We start from the raw sequence: 18,616 nt of genomic DNA, 5'->3' as shown, positions 1-18,616 counted from the left end.
ACTGCTGGAAGAACCCTAGGGTTCAATGGAACCCTGGCTGAGAAAGACTGGTTTATAGATATCATAGTCTCTATTTTATAAGAAAAACAGCATATACATTCAAAGTTTGTCAAGTTGAAAAAAGGCACAAGTCCATTTGGTTCAACCAATAGAAACAATAAATAAACACAAAATGTCCATATACAGAATCCTATACCCACAGTTGATGTAGAGCAGGGGTCTCCAAACTTAGGAGTATGGAATAATGTCCCCTCTTTGGTATTAGGGGGAGGGATGATGCTCCATCGTTGGTGTCATTGGGAGGATTAGATCCTATCATTGGTGTCAGTGGGAGGAATAATGCTCCATCATTCGTGTCAGCGGGATGGAATAGAACCCCATTATTAGTATCAGTGGAAGGAACAGAGCCCCATCCTTGGTTTCATTGTGAGGAATACAGCCCCATCATTGGTATCTGTGAGAGAAATAGTGCCCAATCATTGGTGTCATTGGAAGCAATAGTGCCCCATCATTGGTGTCATTGGGAGGAATAGAGCCCCGTCATTGAGGTTATTGGGAGGAATACAACCCCATCATTTGTGGCAGTGAGAGGAATAGAGCCCCGTCATTGGTGTAAGTGGGATGGAATAGAGCCCCATCATTGGTGTTGGTGGGATGGAATAAAGCCCCAGCAATGGTGTCAGTGGGAGGAATAGTGCCCCATCATTGGTATCAGTGGGAGGAATAGTGTCCCATCATTGGTGTCAGTGGGAGGAATAGTGCCCCATCATTGGTGCCAGTAGGAGGAATAGAGCCCCAGCAATGGTGCCAGTGAGAGGAATAGAGCCCCAGCAATGGTGTCAGTGGGAGGAATAGTACCCCATCATTGGTGTCAGTGGGAGGAATAGAGCCCCAGCAATGGTGTCAGTGGGAGGAATAGTGCCCCATCATTGGTGTCAGTGGAAGGAATAGTGCCCTGTTGTGGGTATCAATGGCTGGAACTATGCCCTACTGTTGCTGACAGTTCGAAATAATGCCCCAAGGCCCAGATAGAAGCAAGCAAAAGACCTCATTTTGCCCTCCGGGCTGCAAGTTGGAGACCACTGATGTAGAGGAAGGCAAAGAAACCTATCAAGCATGGTCCAACTTGCTCTAGCAGGGGAAAAATGAATTCTATCCTGATCCCCCCCAGGAGGCAATCCGATATTTCCTGGGTTAACAATTTCTGGTGCTATCACCTATAAAGGTCAATATCCTGTTACATTCTGTGCATTTAGGAATGCATCCAGATCTTTTATAACACAATCTACTGAGCTGGCTGGAGCTAATTCTTGAGGAAGTCTATTCCAGATTTTCACAGCTCTGGCTGTGAAAGAATCTTTTCTGTATGTGGAGGTTAAAGTGAAACTGAACACTTTCAATCAACATTAACTTTGGCTTAGGCCAAACTGATGTAATACATCCCAGGAGTCTTTATGGACATTCTTTTTCTCTATATGAAGGAGGGGCTATTTCAGCTAAGCATACCCTCCTGCTTGCGAGCCTGAGCTAAGGGCAGATAGATTCCAGGATGTTAATGCTACATGAATCATCTGCTTAAGATCAGCACAGCTAGAAATGTTAGGAGGTTGACTTTTAAAGTGATTTTTTAACAAAATAAAGCATGGAAATATGGATGGACGGGGGAGTTTGCTGTGGATATTACAAATTAATGAAATAGTGTTTTCGGTTTGTGGTGCTCAGATACAATTTAGTTCCACTTTAATAAACAAAACAAAGAAAGATGACATTTGATTGGTTAGTATTATTTATTTCACTGCACTGCTGCTTTCACTATCTTATTAAATCAGTCTGACTTTGTATTTTGTGATTTTGTTCTTGTTTTATGAACATTTATACATAGTAGAATCCATCATTTACAATTTCCAAGGGCACCACAAAAACTGTAAATTTAAAGAAAGCGTAATGAATGAAAGCATGACAAAAAGTAGATGTAAACTCTGGTAGACGTGTGGTGATGGGGATGTCATTTACAGGTTCTATGTACCCCCCACCCCACTCTTCTTTTCTCCAGGACCGAGAGCTGTCTTTCGATATTGCATCCTCAATACTTCCTGCTGATAAAATCTGGTATTATGACTTCTCCTGTCAAACATAATCATGCTTTATAAAAGCGTTATATCCAACACAAATACTCTGTATATTGCCACACAATCAACAACATGAGGACGATGATTCCCTTGCTGCTTATGAGACATAAGGATAGGAAGGAGGGAGGATCTTTATATGTCACCGTTATTACGTCTGAGACCATTTATAAATAGAAAAAAGGATAGACACGCGGTGAAACATAACAAGCACAATGGTCAATAACTGATTGCCAAATAAAATTACAGACACCTTTGATAAAGCTTCCTTGCTCAGGAGATCTTCAGCCTGGGTTGCCAGCTCATCCCTTTAATTACTGACAGCCATGAATTACACTGGCTCTGTGCCTGATTAAATTCAGGTAAGACATTGACCGAATCCAATCAGCCAAAGAACACGTATCACTTTTGTATGTCACTAATGAATGGATGAAACAAACACCAAGGAACATTGGTGATACTGTAAATACGTCTCCTTGTACTGCAGTCATATGTATCACTAACAAGCAGATTTTTGAAGCATGCTCTTTGTTGTTCACTGACGTCTAAACAATTTAACGGAAAAGAAAAAAAAAAAGTAAATCAGAAGCTTACTGGAACAAAGTCATCAGGCCCGCATTCCTCTCCTCGGAATTTGCAGTTCAGAAGCATTTCTCGGATGTCATGGCCAGCGCGGTCATAGAACTCCTTCATGTTGAATGGCTTTGGTTTAAAGTTGCGGAAGTTAGCTTTATCTTGTAAGACTTCCATTACTTTCTCATCAGCAAGGTGAGAATCCGGTAACTCGTAGCTGAGAAAAAAAAGTAAAGGATATTTTTAATAGACATCAGAGGAAACATGTTAAAGTAAGAAGACACCGTCTACAATACCAACCCAAGATAACAGCCTAGGAATATGCAGCACATCATAGGGACTATTATAGTTTTAGAGCCAAATCAGTAAAAAAAAAATATAAAATACATCTAATGACTTCAAAAACCAGCTACTGAGTTATGCACAAGCCCATTAAAGTAAAAAACATTGCTTGTATTCCCTAACTGAGCCAAAGCCTTCTTAGTTCCCCTTCCCAGACTCTGCAGCTCACAGTAAGAGGGTTTCGGCAACAGAGGCAGTGCTACCAATCTAGAAAGCAGTGGGCAGGACTGTGTGTGGCAAGGTGCTGATTGACAAGCTACAGAATCAGCAGTGCAAATGGTGATAGCCACACTCCCCGCAATCATTCCATTGTATTGCAAGAAGCCACAATCTACATGAGGGTGACAACACTTCAGGACCAGTGCATCAGTGTTATCAATCTCATCACAGGGGAGGAGGAAGACTTCACTGCTAGGATCAACAGATATTTGCAAGACTTTGCAGGGGAACCAAGCGAAAGCTCCAGTTGCACTTAAAGTTCACCTTGGAAACATGCTACATGTTCCACCCATATGTTACATGTTCCACTCCTGCCTCCTTTCCTGTGATCCCCCCCTCCTTGTAACAACAGGCGGGGGATGTTTTCCCTGCACCTGCTGTCACAATCTAAAAACAGTTCGGCAGTACAGGGCTTTGCCCACATGGCAGCATCACTCTTTCAAAGAGTTCTGTGAATGAATGAGCTACATCTACCTCTATCAGCCTCCGCATCCAACGGCTCATATTTCCCAATGAACTGTGAGGGCGTTTCGGGTGAGCTCTCATAGTTAATTGATTCTTTGCGCCATTCAGTAACTGCCTACCCGTATGAGGTATGGGTAGTCCGTGTCTGGAGAGTCTTCAGGATCCTGGCACTGGCCCGCAATCTGCTGATCACAGGTACAATGCCTTACAGGCTCCAGTGTAAAAAAATTATAAATGGACTTTTTTTTTACCTGCATAAAAGATGTGCATTTACTATTATTATTAATATTTTTTTTTAAATAAAAGGTGAACTTAGCCTTTACTTTCAAATGCTGCAGCATCTATTTTTTGAATAGGAGGCCATAATTCCAGCTCCACTTCAAAAATGATCATTTCACTTGAATTGCTTTACAGACTAAGCCAGATAATATTTAATTTGCTCATTTAGCCACAGTGTGCCAAGTCACCTGTGTCAGTGACCTGTAATTATTTTTCAGCTCCCAAATTATCCATGTGCCACTCATTCTATTGAGCTTTAATGGGAAATACAAATATTTGAGTTCCTAAGGCAATGATAAATACACAGTTAACAATTCAAGGCAAAAGACATATGGATACTTGAGGCCCCAGTTTTAAAAGGACTGGGCATCACATTTACACACCAGCAACGGCACAGTGATAAATAAAAGGTTACATAGTTACATAGTTAGTCTGGCTGAAAAAAGACAAAAGTCCATCCAGTTCAACCATAGGTACTCTCAAGCAGTGGCGTTCCGAGGCAGGTGCGGGGGGTGCGGTCCACAGCGGGTGACACTGACCGCACGCGGTGACACAGGACCCACTCCCTAAAAAGGTAAGTTGTAAAGCAAGCCGACGATCCCATCAGGTTGGATCCGATCCATCCTGCAAGGATCGTCGGCTTTCTTTACAACTTACTTTTTCTTGGAGCGGGTCCGGTGTCACCCCGTATAGGTTGCATGCCGATGATCCTCATCGGCAAGCAACCTATACGGGGTGACACCGAACCCGCCCCAAGAAAAGGTAAGTTGTAAAGAAAGCCGACGATCCCCACAGGATGCATCGGATCTGCGGATTGAGCATAATGGATCGGAGTCCGATCCATTATGCTCAATCTGCAGATCTGATCCATTCTGCGGGGATCATCGGAGAGGGTGTCATCAAGTGTTACCGCACCATGTGACACCTACCCTAGGGACGCACTCAAGTTAATCTAAAAATGGCAAAAAGTAGATACAGGGTCATACTTTGGGAATGGTAGTTGTGAGTTTTATTATGTTAATATCTGGGACTCCTCCCATCAGTCTAAGGGAAGCTAAGCTTGCCCTCACAGATTCTTCAGTTTCTTCTAATACATTATTCACACCACTGCTTCGCCCATTCAAATCTATAACATACGTTGTTTTTTTCATACAACGTTTGATAGAAGCATCAAGATGGGTTGACTGAAAGTTCTTTGTAAATATTTTATAGTGGCAAGCTTTCCTGCAGGTCACATTAACTACACTTTTTCTTTAAAGCTAACATTTAAATTTTTTTCTGCAGAGTTACTTTACTTACAGGCTGCTAGATCCTGTAGAAATCTTCACTGCAGGGCTGCCCTGTCCTCTTCCTGCTGCTGTACGTCTGGCTACATGGGAGTTAACAGCTTTGGGTCTCCAGACTTAGTGGCGTTAAAGATAAACCCCCTCCTCCTCTCTCATCTCATTTACTGATTACACTGCCTGTAACACAATCTGTGAATGGAGGAGAGAATCATGTGACTGATCAAACTCTCATTCGCAGATCATGTTACAGGCAGTGTAATCAGTAAAAGAACTTTTTTCATTGGCGGGAGGGCAGGAGGGGGAGTCCCCTTGTTAGATCATCTTTACTGCAGCTGAGCCCAGGGACCTGAGGCTGTTAACCCCACAATGCCAGAAGTTCAGCAGTAGGAAAAGGACAGGGCACATCATGGGACATACTTTTGTACAGGTATGTACTATAACTAACAAAAGTATGGAAAAGGAAAAACTGAAATATCACATTGGCATAAATATTCAGACCCATGAAATTTAGCTCAGGTACCTCCCATTGGAAGCTCTTGGAAGTGTCCTAGTTGTGCCAAACTTCTTCCATTTGAGAATTATGGAGGCTACTTTGCTCTTGGGAACCTTCAGTGTAGCAGAATTGTTTATGTAGCCTTCCCCAGATCTGTGCCTTGCAATAATCCTGTCTCTGAGCTCTACAGGCAGTTCCTTTGACCAAAGTGTTGCGGTATTTCAGTTTTTCCTTTTCTGTGAATTTGTAAACATTTCTAAAATTCTGTTTTCACTTTGTCATTATGGGGTACTGAGTTTAGATTAATGAGAAAAAAAAAAGAATTTAAACAACTGTAGTATCAGGCTGCAACATAACAACAATGAGAAAAGTGAAGGGTATCTGAATTTTTATGAATGCACTGTATGTGTAAAGCCAACTTACATATCTTCTGCTATCAATGCTGCCAAAACTAGACCTGAACAGGCAGTCAGACAATTCTGCCATTGTAGAAGGTTTGGTATACTTTATTAGGGTATTTGGCTAACTTTCTATGGACATTCTTTGGTAAATTGGTAACCTTCACTGGGTTTCATGTAAATTCATCAATGGAAACCCAGTGCAATAATAAGTTGACATAAAGGGGTTTATTTACTAAACCTGGTTGACTCAGAATCTTGTCCACTTCTGCATAAAAACCAATCAGCTTCCAGGTTTTATTGCTGAAGCTTAACTGAACATGCTAAGGTTAGAAGCTGATTGGCTACCATGCACAGGTGCCCAAGATTCTGAGTCAACCAGGTTTAGTAAACAAACCCCAAATAGTCTTTCTTTGAATTTAATAACATTTGTTAGGGCCTCTTAACCTAGCCATAGATGAATCGAAATTCGGCTAGTTTAGCAGGGACCAGTTGAGTGGAGTGGAGTGTCCCCACTATCAGAATACAGTGGGGTTGATTTATTAAAGGCAAATATACTGTGCACTGTAAGTGCAGTTTCTTCAGAGCTTAGTATGTGAGGTAAAGCTTCACTTTGCAAAAAATACCCAATTACATGTGTAGCACCCTCCTAGTCAGCTATGAGGAGCTAAACTCTCAACTGTTAGCCAGCTAGGCTGAGTAGCAGCCTGTGTAACAGTCAGAGGGGTCAAATTTCAGTCAGGGCTGAGAGGCTCTGAAGACCAGCTCTCTGAGACTTCCCCCTGCTCTGGAACTTTGGAAAAAGTTCTAGAAGCAGTGGGCGGAGGTGAGGAGTGGCTTATCGGCACTTTTGAGGGATTCTGGACAATCCCCAACAGAAGGCTTGGCATGGGACCAGAACAGCCCTTAAAAGTAACAGAGCCTGCTCAGCAGCAGGAGAGTTCCAGTGGAAGATGGAGAGGAAGTGAGGCTGGACAGTAGGAGCTTGGGAGGGGGCCCAGATGGAGAGAGGCTCACCTACAGGCAGAGGACCTTGGAGGGGGGAAAGCTCAGGACTTCAGGCCCCCAGAGCGAGGACCACCTGTGCAGCAGGGAAGGAACATCCCTTCTAGAAGGCCTGGTAGCAGGCACTGACCCACCAGCAGGATAGGAGAAAGACTGAGTGAGTAGACCTGCACCCCCCGGGACAGTAAGGGGAAAGAGGCACTCTAGTGGGAAACTGGATTCGCTTTCTTACCCTGGACTGTTTCACACTGCAGTGGCAGTCACTGGATCCCAGGGAATTTACCCAGTACAGCTGGATGAGGAAAGGATTCATCTAGGGTCTCGGGTGCTACAACAGGAGATGCTGGCTACCTCTCCAGAATAATTTTTGCTGTAAGGACTTATACATAGTTGCTAAAGAGTTTGTCCTCTCTGGCCTTTACCCTAGGGCTTCCCATGCACCCCTTATCCCATCCAAGTTCAATCCCCTAATAAAACTTTGAAACAAGATCAAGGACTGGTTACTGTCTCCTGAATGCAAGTTTGAGTAAAAGAAATACGTGTTGCCTGACTGTACAAGGCTATAGGGGGACCCAAACTTCAGCGACTCCAAAGGTAGTAGTGCTTCACATGCAATAAAAATAAAAAACAGCATTTTTGCTTGCACTTGATTAGTTGAAAGAAATAAGCAAATCGTCCCCTCATTTCAGAGCTTCCTCTCAGAACTAGAGCAACTGTACTTAACAGTGCACAGTATATTTGCCTTTAGTAAATCCACCCCCATGTATTAGTATAGAGGATTCCTCTATCCAGCTCGATTGTGTGGATGGAGGAATCCATTTGTTTTTTTGTTCAGCCAAAAAATAATCCATCTATGGACAGCTTTAGTTTGTTAGGGTGTCCATGGGCTTTGGGCTTGTGTGGATGGCATTGGTTCGACATCAGCTTAAAGGCATTGTAAATGTTCCTATCTATATCTTGTATTTTTCACCTGTGTAGGATGTGCTTTGATTATGTTGTTTAATGGTGTCATTTGTTGCCCTATATGCACAGCTTAGTAAATCTTCCTTTGTCAGCAGTTTCTGCTTGTGTTCATACATAAGACATGTGGCATGGCACTGCACAGGTTAACACGTGACCTCTGTCTGTAGTTTCAGAACTGACACCTGTGAATAAATGACATATCCCAGAACCATTGGGTTTCTCAGTCTTGTGTTCTGCAGGTGAGAGCTAAATAATAATGGAGATCTGACATAGACACAAACAGGCAGAGCAATGAAAGGAAGACATATTTTTTCACATTAGCACTCCCACTTTTGTGATGCAACACAGAGGAAATGGCAAGGCATGCCCTGGAAGCTGTGTGACCCAGAATAAGAACTTGCTTATCCTTTTGACGAATAGGGACAGACTAGGTGAATGAATACATGCACATAGGGGAAACGGTCAACCATGACACTACCATCTGCAGCCACAAAATGTGAGTCCATCATTACAAGGTAAGGCAAACAAACGACACAGGAAATATAAGTACACTAATATCTACTTAAAACAACAAAACATATGAAAGAATACAATGCCTTTAACATGATCCTTGACATCATTATGAATTCATTGACAGGTGAATTTGACATGCCATTGACCTCCTTCAAGTAGCTTTTGCATTTCAATAGACTTGTAAGGGAATGCAAAGCATTTTTGAAGTGAACAAAAGCCCTTTGATACATGTCCAACATATCCCAACCCTGGCCTGGAGTTTGCATATTCTCCCTGTGCCTGCGTAGGTTTCCTCTGGGTGCTCCGGTTTCCTCTCACACTCCAAAGACATGCTGGTAGGTTAATTGGCTCCTGTCTAAATTGGCCCTAGTATGTATGAATGGGAGTTAGGGACCTTAGATTGTACGCCCCTTGAGGGTTAGGGACTGATGTGAATGTACAATATATATATGTAAAGCGCTGCGTAAATTGACGGCGCTATATAAGTACCTGTAATAAATAAATAATAAATAAAACATATGCAGCCAAGGGCTCCTGTGCTTTCTATACAAGGGCTGAGACAGTAACTAATCATGGTAACACCTTTTGGGATGGGATAAGATCCACAGTATACATATGGCAGTCATGAAACTGTACACAAGTGCAAACATTAGTCACATTACCCATGCAGTATAGCAATTTGCAGCTAACAGTTAAATGGTTACACTACAAAAGTACAAACACAACCTGAAAAAACACACTACAAAGAAAAACCATAAATCATGTGTACACAAATATACCAAGTGTATTTTAACAATAATACTACTACTATTAATAAAAATAATAATTATTATTATACAGGATTTATATACCATCAACACTTTGCATAGCACTTTACAAAATAAAAGAAGACAGAACAGTTACAATACAATTCAATATAAGAAGGTCCTGCTCGTGAAGCTTGCAATCTAAATCCGGATGTCATTATCACCTGACTATTTACATACAAGTGCCACTACATGCTTATGCAATGAGCCACTCAGAGTGACCATTCTCATCTCAGGGTTCCGTGAATCTTTAGGCTTCCCCTAGAGGTTGCTAGGAGTCGCTAGGAGTTCCTTGAGCTGTGGCTAATTGACCTTCCATCTGATGATGTCTGCATAGTTTCAGACACAACCCTACTTGGCAAAGCTAGTAGCATAACACCAGCTATTGTTTTTGGCTGACTGGCAATCCAACCCCCTCTGTAAGGGTGCTTTCTTCCCATTAACCACCAATGTAAGTTACATTTTTCTAATGACTCCGATGGACTAATCTTAGCAACGGTTCTTTGAGGCCTGATAATTATGTCAAGGGCTCCTATGGGGTAAAAGGTTGAGAAATAAGGACTTACTGTATAGTCTCTTCCAAAAACTAATGACATTGGGTAACAACACAGGAGAGCAATGGGGAGAAAAGAACAGAGCACTGTCACCCCCTAACAGGAAGCGCCTTAACAAGGAATTTCATGGCAGGCTTACCACGCATTATTTTAATGAAAGCTGAAAATTTGAAAGGCTTGAAAATTACTTTTTAAAATACATTAACATTTTAAAGGTTATATGATATTTGATTGTGTTTGGCATGAGGTAATGGCTTGCTTTATTTGGGTTAGAAACCACTATTTCAGGAACCACTGAAACTGAAGGAATAAAAATCCCACAGCTGAATGTTTGAGTTTCAGATCTATGCTGGAGCACCTGCTCTTTGAAGACAGGGGAAAGTAACAGAGCAGCAGAAGTAACTGAGAAGCCAAAAAATAATCAACCCCTGCTCCTCTGATTACCGGGGGGGGGGGGGGGTACAACATTTACCTAGCAACCTACTTCACACTAGGAGGATTCTACATGTACTGTCATCATTTTCCAAAACGTTTAGGCTTCTCATTTAGTCACATCTCACTCGCCACACGTTTAGAAAGTTGCCAGTGAATGTGTGGTGAATGTTGCTTCCTTATGCCTGATGTAACCCTATAAATGCCACACTACTGTGCTGCAATTGTCAGTATTACATATGATTTTGGGGATTTTGCTGCACAGCCTCATAAACATGCATGGGTCATGTCTGGCGGCCGTAACACCCACCAAATGTGAACATGCTGTTTCATTTTTACCATGGCAGTGGAGCACAGCACCAAGGCTGTGGCATGTGTACAGCTCTGAGTGGTTGCATGCCCTCATTCAGGTGGGTGGTAAAACCATAGATCAACTTCTGGTTTTACTTCCCCGTAACGGCACATATGAATGAATCCTAATGCTCATGTTGAATCTGGCCATCCACCTGTAGACTTTGGGGTGTGTTTATAAAAGCATTTGCAGAGCTATTCGTCCTCTGGAACTCTATGTACCTTCGTTCCGTGTGAATGGGAGCAATAATGAATGTTTCTAGGCTATTTTCTCTCCAAATCAAACATTTTTCATTCATGCAGAATAGAGCTAACCAGAAAAATGGACACTAAATTGAGACGACAACGATAGTAAATAAATATTTGATTCCCGTGATTCAGCTCTATCTAGTGGCCATAATGTGGCATTTTCCCGTTTTGTTTTATTACATATGAATGAAAAATGCTCAAATTAGAGAGAAAATAGCCTAATAACATTTGCTTTTGTCTCCATTTGCAAATAATTCATTACAGTATATGCAGTTTCACATGTAAAACAGCATACATTTTTTATAAGTACACCCCATAAAATTACCATTTTCCAATTATGGTTGAATAAGGAGTCAAGTGCATGTCAGTGGATATTTTATGACCTATACAGATACCCCTGGCCACGTGGTCGAAGGGAAGTAACTAAAATCAAGGTTGGATTTTCTTAGCCCATCACTGTTGTTCTCCTGAGATATGGCCAATGCCATGGATGTTTTCATAATGAATAAACACACACTTGGCTGTTAGTAAGAAGCATATTTTTCCACCAGTTGTTTCCTCAAATTATCATTTGGCAGTCAGATTTTCTGGCTACCATGCTTACATATACCTTAGTGGTGGCATATTAGTTCTGCTAACCAGATAATTTCTATGTGTCAAACAGCTTATTGACTAGGGACAGATCCCTTTTAGCACCATTTCTTGTATGGGTGTCAAAGGCACAGGAAGTAAGGGAAAATCTCCCAAAGGGGTCCCAGACAGAAATAAAAAGCTGACACAAAATGTAACAACCTCACTCTTTCCAAAATTTAAATAAAAAAATGCACATATCTATAAAAGAAATCAAGAATATTTTCTATTCCAACACACCACACACTCCAAGTCAAGCCTTTTTGCTAATCATGAAAAAGCATGTTCATAATAAAGACATGGCTGTTTCCCTTAATCTTATTACACATTATACTGGAGCTACAATAGGGGACTTATTTTTAAATGCTCACAATGCAGCTCTCTGCTGCGTAAAACAGGGGGTTTCCTTTTCTGAAGGATAGCATTATTCCAACAGCATTCCTTCAATATAAATAGCAAATGACCAGGTGGTGTACGTAATAATCCCATTACAAGGGTTTCCTCGAATTACAGGGTGTACATCGAGAAAAATGAATGTTTAACAGTTCACTGAGTGCTTTTTCACACTTACAATCAAACATTTGGTGATTCACTGCGTTTATAAAACACATCTCTTGGCCAGATTCTCCTGAGATTGGTGAGCTGCGTCACATTCTCTGCCGTTCAGCCAGCGTCTGGTTTACCCCTTTTTTTTGTAGAAAATCGGGGTGTCAGTAACATTTCATTTGGCCAATATTACAGTTGTCAGCTTTTAAACATTTGCTGTTTTGAAAGGTGAATCACTGATTTTATAAATAATTCATTGTTGTTTCCTGCTGCGCTCGATCCAAGTCCACGCTTGCTGCACATTTGCTGCATATTCAACACACTGCAAATGAGGATTTTAGCCCGAAACCCTTATTTGCATTTGTTGGGACATTGTTATTACTACTCTTGTGAATGCCACTGGATGGTAGGTAAATGCAGGACAATCTAGTTAACCAAATGTGCCTACACTGTTTTATATAGTTGTGCTCAAAAGTTTGCATACCCTGGCAAAAATCATGAAATTTTGGTATTTATATTGAAAATATGACTGCTCGTGCCAAATTTAGGGATAGTGATCATATGAAGCCATTTATGATCACATAGTTGTTTGGGTCCTTTTTAAATCATAATGATAACAGAAATCACTCAAATGGTCTTGATCAAAAAAGTTTGCATACCCCGGAATGTTTGACCTTGGTACAGACATGCAAGGTGACACACACAGGTTACAATGGCAGTTAAAGGTTTATATGTGGTTTTTTAAATTGCAATTCGTGTCTTTGTATAAACTATCAATGAGTTTGTTAGTTCTCACGTTGATGCACTGAGCAGGCTAGATACTGAGCCACGGGGAGCAGAAAAGAACTTTCAAAAGACCTGCATAACAAGGTAATGGAACTTTGTAAAGATGGAAAATTATATAAAAGGATATCGAAACCCTTGAATATGCCATTCAGTACTATTCAAACACTTAATACGAAGTGGAAAATTCAGGGATCTCTTGATACCAAGTAAAGGTCAGGTAAACCTAGAAAGATTGCAGCCACAACTGTCAGAAGAATTGTTCAGGGTACAAAGAAAAACTCACATGTAACCTCAGGAGAAATACAGGCTGATCTGGAAAAAAGATGGTGTGGTCATTTCAAGATGCACAATATGACGATACTTATATAAAAATGAGCTGCATGGTCAAGTTGCCAGAAAGAAGCTTTTACTGCACCAATGCCATAAAAAGACCGGGAGAGGCATGTCAAGGTGTTGTTGGGCATATTCTAATCGGGCTCTTTTGTGGAATTTACTTCCCATGGATACAACAGAATGTACAAGGTAACCTTCACAGTGAGGTGCATATCCTATTAGGCAATTGCCACCCAAACAAGTGTCCCAGTTTGAAGACTTCATTTTTACTCCTGTTGTGATGACAGCTCAAAATTTCCCTCACTCTCAACCCCATGATCATGCCCCCTCTTACAAAGAAGGGAAATTGCCTTCACTCAGAAATCAATGGGAAGTAGACTTAAGAGGCCATCATCATTTATTTTGATAAAAATGACACAACAGGAAGATATTTTCATCAGGGCTGAGATAAAAAGGGAAAAGGCTTCCTATAAAACTCCAGACATAAATGCCTAAGCAATATAAACTTGACAGGGGTTATATCATTATATCACTACTCACTCACCACTCTATATAAAACTAAAAAAAAAAAAAAAAAGTTTGGGCATCAGAAGTACTTTCAAGCTTGTCAATGATCTCTGGTAACCAGTGAGATCTGGTTAGGTCTGTCTTAAGAAGCCTATACACCTTACAATATGAATGTGCAATCTCTATCCATTCTCCTTCAGATCTATTAGAACAATCTACTCAATTTGTATGCAGTCAGGCAGGTTACGTAATTGTTTGTAGGCAATTGATCAATCTTTAGCTAATTAGTAGTGCTCTAGGGATCTTTTGAGTATTAAACATTTAGTTGTGCAACAAGGAATATATATTTATTTAGTGGCACACATCAGTTTAAAAACATATAAACTTTAAATACCTTAAAATTAAATTAACCCAAAACTGTTATAGCTTCTCTGTAAACCTTGTCTCTGGGATAGTTTCCATCCCCTTGCCACCCCTCCTTCTCACTCCCTTTATATTTGATCGCTGGATGTGAATAAAAATCTGTCTAAAAGCTCTTTTACTTACCTAATCCTGCAGTCATGTGAGACTCTGGTCCCTGAGTCTTTTCCACTTCTCTTGTTCTTTGTTCATGTAACTGTCTGCAAGACATGGACACTTCATATTGGATGTCCAGAGCCGAGGTTCTCTCAGAATCCAGAAGGACCCTGTTATAGCTTCTCTTTAAAGCTTACCTGTGGAATAGTTTCCATCCTCTTGCCACCCCTCCTTCTCACTCCCTTTATAACTGATCTGTGTCCATGCCACTGCTTGCCTGACATGGATACTGCCTATAGGATGTCCATTTGGGGGGTTCTCTCAGAATTCAGAAGAGCATTGCCATCAATTGAGGGAGGTTGAGAGGACCTGTGGTCCCAAGCACCTTCTCAGTAGAGGATTAGTAGTTCCCTGCACCCAGAAACAGTGGCGGTGAGGGGTATGGATGGGGGACTTAGGTAGGTATTGCTGGCTTAACAAGGAAAAGAATAAAAATGAAATGAAAGGGGTGGAACAACATTGTCCCTGAATGTAGCTTTAAATCTTCTCTGTTGGTAGAATAAAAACTTGTAATTATGGCCCGCCTGTAAAGAAAAGTTTTAATATACACCTGTCCTGCTGTCTGAACAGCCAATTTTTGTCTTTTGAAAAGCTATGCTTGTTAAATCTTCAGCAGTTGATGCACTCTAAGGTGAGTCGGATACCCGATCCCCTGCTGAGTGTTGTAGTTTGTTCCGCTGTCCCCCTTGTCACTACTGTGTAGTAGAGTAGGGGCTGGCGGATTATTCCACAAACAACAGAATCGAACCAGGCCTTCACTCCTAGAAGTGTCAGATACTAAAAATTCTTCAGAGGGCTTAGTTCTTCAAAGAGCAAAGATTGTTGTTGCAGTCAGCAGCACAGGCACAGTATATCTTAAATTGTTCTTTTTTTACAGGGAGGCTGCACTTACAAATTTGTACTCTAGCGACAGAGCCGTTTTCAGGGACCAGGAAAAAAAGAATACAAGTACTTTATGAAAAATGCTAGAAATAGCAACTGCAAACATTTCTGTAGAAACTCTGAAACATGCACAGAAACTATATTTGACAATGTATTTAACAGGGTGTGCAGCCGAACATTCTCCTGGTAATGAATAAATAATGAAACAGACTTCTTTCAATTCCAGCCAGTCTTCTTTATAACTGAGGCTTTCTTTGCTGTAGCTGAATCTACTTTATTATGCAATGTGTTACAGAATCACAATATACTTCAAGCAACCAAGCTGAAAGTCAAACTGTACTTTGCCCATTCGGGGCCAAGTAACATGTTTGCGTTATCTACCCCTTCACTGCTGATAATTACTTTCTCTGTACTTCCCCACCATGAGTCTTGAAACTGCTAGGTGTGGAGGAATGTGTGATTTTCTTTGCCTTCTCCTAAGGTGGAGCATTTGAGTTGCCAATTACCAAAACTGGTGGGCTTTTACTTGGGGTGGAGAGAGGGCACATTGTGTAAGCTCCAAAGCTCCAACTCAAACCCATGTAGAAGTTACACAGGGCTTACTCTTGGGGTTGAAGCCGACAATTAGGACAGCAAAGGAAAGTGGGAACGGTTAGTAACAGTGTATTAGTAGCATAAACAATACACAGCTCCTCTCCCAAGTGAGTTCTGCTCCATACCACACCTCAACGACACCTGCCGACTGTTTTCTGACTTTTTGAGCTCTCTTTTGCAGGTGACTTAACCTTTTCAGGACCACAGTACCTGTACTTGGGGTTGGAGGCTCTTTCCCACCCAAAATCTCTCCGAGCCTCTGAATTCCAGGTTCCAATTCAGAATTTAACAATCCTGGGAAAACTGTAACTTAGGTTTCCCTCTTTACTGGATTATCTCGAAACCTTTAACGTGCATGGATGAGAATCCTTGAGTACTCTATAGTGCTTTTTTCACCCCCCTTAAAGGGTCTACAACCCAAATAATGGGGACACATACCTGCCTTCCAGTAACTATTCCTGGTGTCCTGTACAATATATTATGTATTTTGTTTATATATTTTTATATGGAAAATAGAAAAATGTAGCACTTCTACAATCTGTTGATTGATTGGAAACTATTTTCTCTGTCAGACACCTATTTCAATTTTGCTGGAGTAAACAATGTATTTATGTGAGTAATGAAGGGTATAGGCAGCTAAAAACCCCATAAAGAACTTTATAAGGCAGTAAAGGTGCTAAAATACAATGGGGAATCGTTATTTAGGGTTAGAAGTGTAAAAACTTTACAGCACAAATGTCAAACTGCCACTTGCAATATGCCAGAATATCAGTACCAAAAACTCTGTGCCAAATGCTGTGCACCATAATAAAATGATTTGTTCAGCAGTCACCCTAGGACCAAGTCAAGCTGAAGGAAATGCCTGTTGGCTATGCTGAAATATATTGGATGTTAAGTTAATATTTTTGAACCTTAGCATGGCACAGTGAACCCATTGCAATCTTCTCAAAGAATACATGTGGCATAGGAGTGGAAAATACGTTATTCCTTCTTCTCCACATCAAAGGGAACAATCAGTGCTTCCTCTCATTGTGATTTCCTATATGTTGAAAAATTTCTGTCTACAAAAACAAGGACTGCTAAATGGCTATAATTCTTATCATGGCCTGGTGGTCCACTGATAGTACATCTTCCCCCTCAGGGGCAAGAACTGATGTGGACAGGTAACTGCTGTAGAACCTGCAAGTCTTATATATATATATATATATATATATATATATATATATATATATGTTGTGAGAGCAATGTAATTCCTGTGCTCCGACTAGAAGCTGTAAATAAATTTCATGTGTATTCCCTTCACTCTCTGAATGAGACTTTTCTACCCATACAGAGCAGCCTAATCTTGATTTGTCACGGATGTTGTGTATTGCTCATATGGAATCTGTACAGAGAGGATGAAGAGTCAACGCAGGGAGCTGGGGGATGGGTGTCAGCAGAAGCCTGGGTGCTTGGTGATAGAGAAGTCTATTAATTAAAGTGAACATTTGGAAATGCAAAGTCAGATGAAAAATGGATGCAATTTGATGTGATAAAAATCAAACAGGTTTTGCTTTATTCATTTAGAAACTAAGTAAAACGATTGCCATAAAAAATACCTAATTGGCATGCACTTTTCACATCAATTATATTTGAAGCCTCCTCCAGGCAAGTGTATTTGTTGATTTCTATCTCCTCCCTTCCTCAGTCCCGTTTTCTCTGTGAAATTGCAAAGCTTCTAGAGCTTCTTGAGTAATGAATTGTGGCAGGACATTCCTTTACAGTTTAACAAATATCATGCAAGCACCTCTTAGCTTTACACATGAGGTGGTTTTGCAGCCTTTCTCAACCTTTTTACCCCAGATGAACCCTTAAAATAATATTTGGGTCTTGGGGAACCCCTGGTAAAACCAATTCATTAGGATTAAGTGGAAAAGATGGCCTTTACATTATTGGTCAGTGGAAGGAATGTAACTTCAGTGGTGATCCAAATTCTACACTTTCTAGACAAATAAAAAGATGATTGGTGTCATTACATTGGTTTGGCTCTGGAACGATACAGGAACCAGTTAATAGGAGGTCTATCAACAATAGCTCAAGCAATCCCTAACAACCTCTGGCGGAACCACTGGATTCCACAGAAAATTGCCAAATCATGTTAAGGGTTCATTTACAGAATAAACCCTGCATAATAGATTGGACTTGCATAGTAAGTAAAGAAGGATTTACCAGGGTAAATTACAACTTTGCTCCTATAACAGGCCATCCTTTAGGTCTGGGGTGCATAACATGTACAGTGGGGCAAAAAAGTATTTAGTCAGCTACCAATTGTGCAAGTTCTCCCACTTAAAAAGATGAGAGAGGCCTGTAATTGGCATCATAAGTAGACCTCAACTATGAGAGACAAAATAAGAAAAAAAATCCAGACAATCACATTGGCTGATTTGGAAAGAATTTATTTGCAAATTATGGTGGAAAATAAGTATTTGGTCACCTACAAACAAGCAAGATTTCTGGCTCTCACAGACCTGTACCTTCTTCTTTAAGAGGCTCCTCTCTCCTGCACTCATTACCTGTATAAATGGCACCTGTTTGAACTTGTTATAAGTATAAAAGACACCTGTCAACAACCTCAAACAGTCACACTCCAAACTCCACTATGGTGAAGACCAAAGAGCTGTCGAAGGACACCAGAAACAAAACTGTAGACCTGCACCAGGCTGGGAAGT

General features: G+C 40.9%; 1 protein-coding gene across 2 annotated transcripts in view; it reads right to left on the bottom strand.

Annotated features, from left to right (window-relative positions):
- ASIC1 (acid sensing ion channel subunit 1) overlaps nucleotides 1-18,616 on the bottom strand; it is a 306,638-nt gene that overhangs the window by 257,254 nt on the left and 30,768 nt on the right. For both annotated transcript variants that reach the window (XM_089687318.1, XM_089687319.1), the window contains exon 3: nucleotides 2,721-2,916. In XM_089687318.1, coding sequence (XP_089543444.1) covers nucleotides 2,721-2,916 — 196 coding nt within the window. The remainder of the gene's footprint in view (nucleotides 1-2,720; nucleotides 2,917-18,616) is intronic.

This window comes from Staurois parvus, unplaced genomic scaffold (genome assembly GCF_062004578.1).
Source record: "Staurois parvus isolate SC_StPar_1 unplaced genomic scaffold, SC_StPar_1.0 ptg000422l, whole genome shotgun sequence".
In the NCBI taxonomy this organism is placed as follows: domain Eukaryota; kingdom Metazoa; phylum Chordata; class Amphibia; order Anura; family Ranidae; genus Staurois; species Staurois parvus.
Note: the sequence above shows the minus strand (reverse complement) of the source record. Positions and strands in the feature narration are given on the sequence as shown.